Source organism: Leptonotus elevatus, chromosome 1 (assembly GCF_054856555.1).
Source record: "Leptonotus elevatus isolate MCC_2025b chromosome 1, RoL_Lele_1.0, whole genome shotgun sequence".
In the NCBI taxonomy this organism is placed as follows: domain Eukaryota; kingdom Metazoa; phylum Chordata; class Actinopteri; order Syngnathiformes; family Syngnathidae; genus Leptonotus; species Leptonotus elevatus.
Window position 1 is genome coordinate 33,937,808 of NC_141239.1, and position 10,778 is coordinate 33,948,585.

The 10,778-nt window shown below is 41.3% G+C and overlaps 1 protein-coding gene across 1 annotated transcript; it reads right to left on the reverse strand.

Moving 5' to 3' along the window:
- Window positions 1-668: 668 nt before the first annotated feature.
- ptf1a (pancreas associated transcription factor 1a) lies at window positions 669-1,690 on the reverse strand. The gene is made up of 2 exons (XM_086086487.1): window positions 1,026-1,690; window positions 669-942 (listed from the first exon to the last, which is right to left on the reverse strand). The coding sequence occupies exons 1-2, from the start codon at window positions 1,633-1,635 to the stop codon at window positions 740-742; spliced, it is 813 nt and encodes a 270-aa protein (XP_085942613.1). The 5' UTR covers window positions 1,636-1,690; the 3' UTR covers window positions 669-739.
- Between the last annotated feature and the right edge of the window lie 9,088 nt (window positions 1,691-10,778).

Sequence of the window (10,778 nt, forward strand, 5' to 3'; positions counted from 1 at the left end):
AGTGTGGTGTGGGGGTGTGTGGGGGCGTTGACCGAGGCGTTCTCGACTCCAATTCGGATGTCTCTACCACGGGAAAAACCGTCCGGGCAGCACCTGGCAGCATTGAACTGCATTCAACAGCTTCCCACCATGCTGCTGCGCGCCCATGTGCACTTTAAAACATGCACCTTCAGCTGTTGCGGGTATAACGTGGCCCCCGGTCGCATCTCATTAGCATGCCACTATCACCACGCTGTGTGTTACAATGGTGATTCTGGTCCAGCAATGTACTGAACCAAAATGATTTCGTCCTTGTCAATTTGAGTGCAATTTGTAACATGTTTGATGTTTGTTCTCATCAATGCATTTGGGGGTATTCATCCTATCCCATTATCCTTTGCCACACTTCAGATACATTAATTGGTTCCAAATAGTTTTTGTCAGCACGTACGTCATGCGTGTTGTATTTTATAATGTGTCCACACAAAAACAAGATCATAGCTTCGTTTTTATTTAAATTTATTATCAGATTGGATAGAAAAATAATTCATCATCATTATAAAAATAAATATCATCCCATTCTTTGCAATTAAATTACAACATATATTATTACAAACATTAAATACATGATTGCCAGCAGCCTGAATTTAAAAAAAAAATAAAGTAATGCAAAAATATGTACAGTATCAGAATGTATAGTTTTTACAACACCGGATTAACCCCTTCTCGTATAATGTTGGTTCAGTTTGTTTTGTCAGTTTTAGGCCACCAGGCCGAAAGGAGGTTCGTTCTCGATATCTGCGAGGACTGATTTGTTGTGCAGTTTTCTGGGGTCCTCCGGGGTCCACACCTTGGCTGTGCGGATGATGTTCTGGTCCCGAAGTTGCTTCTCATCCGACCAGGATAAGGAGTGACCGGCTAGAGGTGGGAGACCAAAGTCGGGGTCACTCGGAGAGGGAGACCCTAGGGGAAAAGACAAATGTTAATATAACAGTGTTGGTGACCATAAACATTTGCTTGTATAGCAGAAAAAAAAGTCAACTTACTTGTTCCCCTGTGGCAGATAATAACCTTCTTTGGCTGCACATGCGCGTCGCTGCTGGAGTTCCGGATGGGCAGGTCCGACTGCACCAGCTCGGCTAAGAAGTTGATGTAGCCGATGGCCAAGCGCAGAGTGTCCACTTTGGAGAGTCTCTTCTCGTAAGGCAAAGTGGGGATGTGTGAGCGCAGCCCCTCGAACGCGTCATTAATCGACTGCATCCTCCGCCTCTCCCTGATGTTGGCCGCCTGCCGCAGCTGCTGCATCTCCATGTCGGACCTCATCCTTCGCCGCCTTTTCAGCAGGGCCCCCCCGTGAGGGGACATGTCCGGGAGACTGTCGGCGCAGCTGTAGGAGAAGGTGGACGAGGACGAGGAGAAGGAAAGGTTGCCGATGTCGTACTCGCCATCCGGGCCGTGGCCGGCTCTGCTGCCGCCATCCTTGCTGTAATAGTCTTGAAACTGACTCGTGAAGAAGTCGACGTCATCGTCCAAGAAGTCATCTGCGTCCAAGTTTCCGTCCCTCGAGGAGTGGTCGGTGAAAAAGTCGTCATCGTTGAAATAAGGAGGGGAGGAGAAAGAGTCAAGTGCTGAGAAGGGGTCCAACACGCCGTCCATCTTTGTTGTTTACAAACAATGATACTTTTGTTCTGTCTCTTATTGACTCGGTGCTCCGTGGTCACCACTTAACTTTTCGATGGAGGGCAGGCATGCACGCGAAGTGCCTTTATAGCGACATCCACAGTCGCGTGCCGCTTGCTCGAAGCGCCAACCAATCACAGTTCGGTCCGCGAAACGCACCTCCTGATTATCCGCTGCAAAGCCACGCCCACTCCCCCTTGCCGCCGCTCAACATGCTCCAGACAGCCGGGGAAGGAAAAAAAAAAAAAAGTGCCCTCACATAAATATTTCAATATATGTTTAGACTTCAGGTTCATGAAATCACATTTTCTCATTTGTTAATCTGTCTACATTTAAAACGTTAGATAGATAGCGATAGATAGATAGATAGATAGATAGATAGATAGATAGATAGATAGATAGATAGATAGATAGATAGATAGATAGATAGATAGATAGATAGATAGATAGATAGATAGATAGATAGATAGATAGATAGATAGATAGATAGATAGATAGATAGATAGATAGATAGATAGATAGATAGATAGATAGATAGATAGATAGATAGATAGATATAGGTAATAACAGCCCATGGTCTTGCTGAGTGCTCCCTTTATTCTTTTTCTCTAATTTTTTCTGTTCATATTATGAAACTACCGTTTGAATTTTTGCTCCTGTGTTCAAGTTGTGGTCTGAAATAAATGAAAATGAAATTAAATGAAATGGCCAATGAGTACGAGCTACTAAACTCTTAAAATTGCCGAGGCAAAACCATAACCAAGTTTAGGTGAAAAATTGGACTGACCACTTGGGTCAATTTGGTCTAACTTTGTGTATTATTATTATTATTATTATTATTATTATTATTATTATTATTATTATTATTATTATTATTATTATTATTATTATTATTATTATATTGATTTGACAAAATAAGCATTTTTTTTAATCCAAGCCATGCACTCAAAGATGAGTCAAATTGGTCAGTTAGGGTAACAGTGTATGGCATGATGATGAGTTAAATAACACCATGTGTTAACCATGACGGATAGACCCTGTTAAAATAAATGTTGTATGTTGCACATTGAATAATATTGCTCACAAATGTGAAAAGGTGAGTGGGGAATTGTTTTACTGCATGAATGCACAATAAAAAGAGTGCACTTATTAAAAAGGCACCAAAGTTCACATCTTGTAATCTAAATCATTCTCATGGGTCAAACATTGGATTTCAATGAGTGCTCTGTCGATTATTATTTATTTCTTTATTTCTTTATTTTTAATTAGCATTTAACATTGGTTTAAAAAAAAAACCAATTGTAAAAAAATTAATCATCGTTGAACCAAAGTAAGCGCGAACACGTGCTGCTGTAAAGTGCATGGCAGGTCTTCGTCCACTGCCTGTTGAGCACATCCACCCGTGATCTCAAGAGCCCTCAGCTCGCTCATTTATTTGCCAGTAAGTGGGAAACACTGCGGCCATAAATACACGCACTAGCCGAGTGGTCGATGCGCCACTTGTGGCGGCCTGTGCGGTTTTCATTGGGAGAACTGGTTGACAAATAAAAGCACAGTGGTGGCCCCGGGGCGCGCGCCTCCCTGACACCTCGCGCAACAAATTAATGCTCCCCGGTATACCGAGAGGACACTGCCCACCGGTCTGCTTCTGTAAGTACTCCTCTATTCAGGCCATTCAATGGAAGCAGTCACTTTGTTCTGGGGAGAAAATAGACCTTTGAAGCAGTGTGTGTGTGTGTGTGTGTGTGCGTGTGTGCGTGTGTGTGTGTGTGCGTGCGTGTGTGTGTGTGTGTGCGCGCGCGCGTGTGCGTGTGTGCGTGTGCGTGGGTGTGTGTGCGCGCGCGCCCCACGCGTGCGCTTGAAAGCCGCAAGCCCAAGCAGCGGCCGTGGGAAGAAGGCCACTTGCGCCGCTGTCGCCAAATGCAACATGTCGCGTCATAAATGCACTTGTGCTGCTGTCTTCGTGATGAAGCTGTAGCACATGCCTGAAAACACGCACACAATGAGCGCACAACCTGGCAGGCACCAAACAGGTGCTCAACACAACCACCACAGCCCATTCAACTCAAGTCATTATAATTCGTCAGCCTGCACCAACCTGACAACCACAAATTTATCTTGGTTCCACAACTGAGTAATAATAATTGCTTAACGTCCGATATGCACGACAACAATGTGTAGGCTTGATTTTGTCATAAACATTTAAGTCACGTGGCTCTATATGAGTTTCATCGAAATAGCTCATGTTTATCTTTCAATTCTGCCAAATTGTACAAGTTAAAATGGCGACATCAAGAGACTGTTTTCCCGTAACATTTTCAATTAAAGCATCGAATGTCATAGTCTTATTAAGTGTAGTGTAATAAATGTATTAATAAATATAAAACACATTGTAAACTCAATGAGCACAAACGTTTGGGGCTGCATTTGATCTCCTCGGGACAAGTTAAACAACTTGTTTGCAGTAGTCTCACGTTGGGCCATTTTATTTGGCCGTGCGTGGACGTGTACACCCCGCCCCTCCCCTTTGCTCGTGATAATTCGAACCGTGCAAGTTTTTAACGCGGCGTGACCGAGCGCTCCACGCACCTCATTGATGAGCGTGCTGCCATTCTGATGGAGCAGACCTGCCCAAACAGAACAAGTGTTTCGGTTCCCATGCAGCCCCTCGCTCTGCAGCATGCACCAAGCTGGACGCAGCATTCAAAACCGGCCACGTCGCTGCGGGTGAGCACTTTGGGGTTGCAGCACGCACGCGCTCAAGGGTTAATGACATTCGGCGTTAATGTGCCAAAAAACATTCATTATTATTATTATTATTATTATTATTATTATTATTATTATTATTATTATTATTATTATTATTATTATTATTATTATTAATGTGCACGCACTTTTAATTTGTACCGAGAACGGACTAAACCTTAATTTAAAAAATGCAAATATTTGTCATAAAGTAATGTGAAGGGGAAAAGATAGTGCAACATGACAGGGCAACAAGTCCCAGGAAGGATACATCGGACCATTTGTAAATGCGCTTTGTTCACAATTCGTCATTGAGCGTGTCCATGTTTTTATTTATTGTACTGATGACATATACTATTGACTTTAATATTACTCGAATTGAATTTTAATCTCTTTGAAACCACACCTAGCTTCGATATATACTTGTTGATATATTGTTATTTTCAAAACAATGTGCTATTGCAAACCTGTTGATCAAGAGTAGCAAATCGTTTAATGTTGTTATTTTCTTCTTTATCCAAACAATGTATTCTGTGCACCTGTTGAGCAGGAGTATGGGCCATCACATTTCTTCACAAGGGAAAAATTGCATTGGTGTGAACACGGACAACCACAATCATCAATAGGTTATAATAATTACAAGTAAATTTTCTTCCTACAAAATAATTTTTTTTCAACAAAAGAGGTGCATGCATGTGATGCCACGGTGTTTATGAGCATCCTGTCCAGAAGGAGAAGGGTGAAAAAGGAAATCCAGAAAGTGAACTACAACAGACAAACGTGTGGAATTAGATCTGCAGGCGATAATCCCACACAGTCATTCATTTGTAATCCCCCTATAATCCGGGTTACATGGGATTATCCATCTGGGTGACTATTTAACAAATTGAGGAGATTTGGAAAAACAGATAAGACAAACAAGTTGATTAGATGTATTTCAAACATTACTGTAACCTTTGCTACCTTGGCTTTGACTGCGTCTTTTGACTGCTTTATCCCCGCAGTGTTTCTGAAAAAAACAACAACCGAGGTGTCTTTTCTCCATAAAATATGAAAATAGATTGCATGCACTTGCCAGAGATATGTGATAGATCTGAAGTGTAAATCGCTATTTCACACAATGTTAAATAAAAAATCCATCGGAGGTTTCTGTAAATTCTCTCTCTCTCTCTCTCGCTCTCTCTCTCTCTCTCGCTCGCCCACACACTGTTGAAAGCAGGTCACAGTTCGACTGGAGCAATACTGTGCTACAGCACATAGGGGGGGCCTGGGAAATGTGACACTTGGTGCTTGGTGTTGGACAGATAGACAGACAGACAGATGAAGGCAATAATTAATTATACAGAGTGATAAACGGGAATAACAACATTTACAGAAGATATGAAAAAGGCTCTATTGATTCTCACCAAATGTGGGTATATAACTCGAGGCAATTAAAAACAAAATCCATCAAAGATAATATATTCATGTAAAATATTCAGCCACCATTATATTTGTTGTTTTAGCAATGGCATAATGATCATAAACACTAGAATGCCACTTTAAGTATAGTCTTCCACCAGTCAGGATGAACTATTAATAAATGTGGAAACATTTCCTTCAACTTTGCAACAGGCTACTTTGCAGGATGGAGAACAGAGGGCGGGGCCAATATGATTCTGTGGACGATAGTTTCAAATGGTATAATTAACTTATTTTTCATCACAATTTTTTTCAGATGAAAATAAAACTAAAACTAAAATAGAAGCCATTCATTGAGACGATGACCATAACTGCAATGACTGACAATTTTGTCAATGACTACAACAAAAACAACAGAAGAAACACTCTGTTCACTGCACTTTATTTAATATTCAAACATGTTTGCTTTCATTGTGCAGCTGTAAAATTAATCTCAGGCTTTTTTCTTTTTTTCTTTTTTGGTGAAAACGAAGTTTTAAGACAGCATATTATTGTCAGTTCAACATGTTTTATTGAAACAAAAGGCACCATTGTGTTAAATGTGTCTTGCGCGTTAAACTACAGTTACAATTAGATGTGTTATAAATTTCTGCATAAAAGTTGAAATGTATGCTGAAGGAAAACATCGACTAAATTGTCAATTCAGTCGACTAAAATTGCTCTTTATTTTCAACTATCTAAAGACTATATCTAAAACTAAATTAAACGTTCTTCTTTCTCACATGATTACAAAAAAAGGGAGGGACGGGGTAAAGAAAAGCACTCTTTTCCCATTCACTACCAAAAAGTATGTCATGAAATATAGCTATTGGTTGAAAGATAATTGTTGTTCCTTTGCAGTTTTTTTTTATTCATTAGTGACTGCATTCAAGTCTTCCAAATCATATTGGATCCTGTTAGAAAGGGTCATACTTTGTAAAAATCGAGCTAGTGGTAGCCTAAAACTATTTGCATGGCGAAGTACATATATGAATTCTGTCCTCCAAAACTTTGATTGCATCTAATTCATGTTGTGACTGGTCAGCGTTGTCGTAATTGTGCATCACAAACATGTATGGTTGTTTCTTTGGGATTTATCCAATAAACAACAAATTAACATGAAAACGTGTCTTAAAAAGTTGATCTCAGTTTAATACAGTGTTATACTTTACTTCCAACATCAATGTATTGTGCTGACATGCAAATGATAGAGTGTAATTTGATATAGAAATGCTGTACACTGTATTTTTTCTTCTTTTTTTTTCTTCCTTTTTTTAAATTTTTGTATTTTTAACACTATGTGTTTCTTCATATTCTATAGTGTAAATAATGTTTCCCTTTGTGTTGTTTTGGCGTTATTGCGTATGCAAATAATCTCAGAATTTCTTCATCAATTCTCTAAAATTAAAAGGGCGAGAGCTTAATTCTGGATGACAAACAGAGAACACAGAAACATTCTCATTACTAAAGTATCATATTACTTGAAACTCATGACACAGTTTGTTTACTTCTCAAATAAATGTCAATCATGAAATCCATCTTCCCCTCCGTTACACTCCAATATGACAGGCTTAAAATACTGCAGTATTGAATTCTATGATAATCCTCCAATACTCCAGGAGGTGGGGTGGGGGCGTGATCTTCTCCCCTTAAGACTCTGTGTGCGAATATGGGTGTGTTTTGGGGGTGGAGGTGGCGCCGGTAATTGACTCATCTGTTGCTGGCTCTAATTGATTTGGGCGTTAATCTGATGGATCTGGTCTAAGAGTTAGGCTAATATGTGAGGTGACTGGAGAGAGTCCAACTCTGCCTCGGGGCTGTTGACGGCTGCAGGGAGGATTGGAGAAGATTAGCAAGAGATTTTGGAGCGTCCTGACAGAACAAATTGCGCAAATGTCTGGCTGCTAAAGGAACATGATTCGGCCCAGGAACAAGATTCAATACAATCAGATGATTTTTGATTTTGAAAAATGACATTTATTTGCCGCACTTATTTACATTCTTTTCATAACACATAGCTCGGCAAAAGCAATTAAATAAATAGATAAAAAAATAAAATGCTTTTACATCAGAACATCACTAAAACATAGCGCCTCCTCATTCACGTCGCACAGTGCCCCGTTAACAGTCCACATCTCACAAAAACTATCCAAATCTCCTGCTCTCTTGCAAAAACTAAAATCAATAAAGAGTCTGGACTTGATCAACTTTTTGCATAGAACCGTGGGATCGACTTCTGCCCCATCGTCAACTTTCCTTTTACGGGACAACCACACACCCATCTTGGCCTGGCTCAAAACAAAGTTTAAAACCCGTCTTTCTCTCTTGATCTGGCCCTTGTGGTTGAAACCATAAATAAAAGAGTGCTTGTGAAAAACGACTTTGCATTGGGTAAAAACGCTATCAACCAAATCAAAAACAGATCGCAAACGCTCGCACTGATAGAAACAATGAAAAACTGTTTCCCTGTGTCCACAGAAGGGGCAGGTATCCTCCACGGCCAGTTCACAGCCACGATGCCGTGGGGGATCCGCCATTGAACATCGCCGTGTTTCTTGACCACTGGGGCCTTGTATAAGGTGCCCCAAGCTGGCTTCAGTTTATAATCCATAACTCTCCTCCATGGAGTGTCCAAGCGTCCGTTAAGTTTATTTTTATGTAAGGTTTTAACCATTGTTCGGTAGAATTGTTTTCCGTGCGCGGCTCCCAAAGAAACTGCTGCAATGTTCTCCAGCAGGGGGCCGCCGCAGTCACCCAAGTCTGGGAGCAGGCCGATGTGGGGGTTCGGAGTTAGGGAACCGCTGCCATACAGACTGAGGAGGGAGCGCTCATGTCCAGCCAGTCTTCTTTTCCAGTGGTTCAGCAGCTGTTTAACGACCCTCAAGGAATGGAGCCCCAGAATGGAGGCCGGCGGAGCGGGGTCCTCGAGACTGGGACCGGTCAGCTCCACCACTCTGCCAAGCGTTGCGACCCCTGCAGCTTGAAGGGTCTTGGACAGAGTCGCTCCCCCCCAGCTAGGGTAGTCCAGCAGGGTTCCCTGCAGGACAGGTTCTTGCATGAGCCAGTACAGTGAGTCGGCCTGCTCCGCCCGCTGTTTTTTCAGGAAGTTCCAGACTTTGAAAGCACTCCGATAGAAACAAGGCAGAGAAGCTGTGCTCGTGCGAGACAAGTCCATTAAAAACAAAACTGAAATTCAGCCCATACAAACAAGAAGAAGGAGGAGGAGGAGAAGAGGAGAAAAATAAGTTCAAGAAGAAGAAGAAGAATGATGAAGAGGAAGAGGAGAAGGAGACGGAGGGAAAGAAAGGGGAGGAGGAGGGGAGGAGGTGAAGAAGAAGAAGGAGGAGGAGGAGGAGTAGAAGAAGAATGAGGAGGTGGAGGAGGAGGAGAAGGAGGGGAAGAAGGGGAGGAGGAGGGGGAGGATGTGAAGAAGAAGAAGAAGAAAAGAAGAAGAAGAAGAAGAAGAAGCATGAGGAGGTGGAGGAGGAGAAGGAGAAGGAGGAGGAAAAGGAGGGGGAGGAGTTGAAGAAGAAGAAGGAGAAGAGGAGGAAAAAACGTTCAAGAAGGAGAAGAAGAAGGAGGAGGAGTAGGAGGAGGAGGAGAAGAGGAAAATAAGTTCAAGAAGAAGAAGGAGAAGAAGAAGAAGAAGAAGAAGAAGAAGGAGGAGTAGAATAAGAACAAGAACAAGAACAAGAACAAGAACAAGAACAAAGCCTGCTGCTGCATCCTCTCATAATGAAGGTAAGAAATGTTTTTATTTTGTTGCCCACATGCCAGCTGATGACTTGAACCGTGGTCCTCACAATGAGAGGGGACAATCTTTACCACTTGTCCAAAGCTGCCCTACAAGTGACCCAAAGTTTTTCCAAACGCGTACAATCATTCTGTCATTTTTACGTTGACATGCGAGTGCAAACTGGAGATGTACACTGGCAGCGAACTCCAGTGATCCAAAATTCATTTGAAACGTGGACTCGTCAGACCACTGTATCGAATCAAATCGAGTCCAATAGGTTTAATTTCATCTATCTGAAGCTGTCTATCGAGAAGCTATTTTGTATTTTATGCATATATCTATATATATATAAAATGCACACTTGTTAGGAATTATGACACTGCACTTTGTCATGTAAATTGATTCTTGCTCAGGGTGGTGGACTTGACCCATGGTCAATAAGCTCATAGCTTTTTGGGGTTTCCCAATTCAAACAAAAATTGATATTCCCTCATAAAAAGACTTTGTTGATCGCCCGGATGTATACTTGTATTCATGACTTGTGTGATATTGTGAAACAAACAAACAAACTGCACACATTTCGACTTTCTGTCAGTCCATTTCAGCTCACAACCAGAGAAGCCGGCGGCATTTCTGAGACTTGGAGTAGCTTTCGCTTTGCATGCTAGACTTTGTAGATGTAGCGACCAAAATGTGTTAACTGACAATGGTTTTCTGAGGAGTTGCTGAGCCCACGTGGCCATATCCTTTACGCAACAATTGCAGTTTTTATTGCCGTTCCTCCTGAGTAATCAAAGGTCACCAGCATTCACTGTTGGTTTTCAGCTGTTTAGGTGCAGAGATAGCTTCAGATTCTGAACGTTTTGTTGGTATTATGGAGTGCAGATGATAAAATACCCAAATTCCTTGCAATTGTACATTGAGAGATCTTGTTCTTACCTGTTTCTAATGAACCTTTATTTTTTAAACATTCCTCAATGTTTATTGATCTATTCCTTTATTCATTTATTTATATATATATATATATATATATATATATATATATATATTTATATGAAACAAATATTTTCCGAGATGCTCGCCTGTTGGTCAATTACCGCCATCTTGTGGTGAAAGGTTTGAAGTGCTGGTATGTACCAGCATCAGTTGCTCAAGTTGTTCCTGCGGCTCATTGTTTTTTTTTTTTTTGTTATAACAC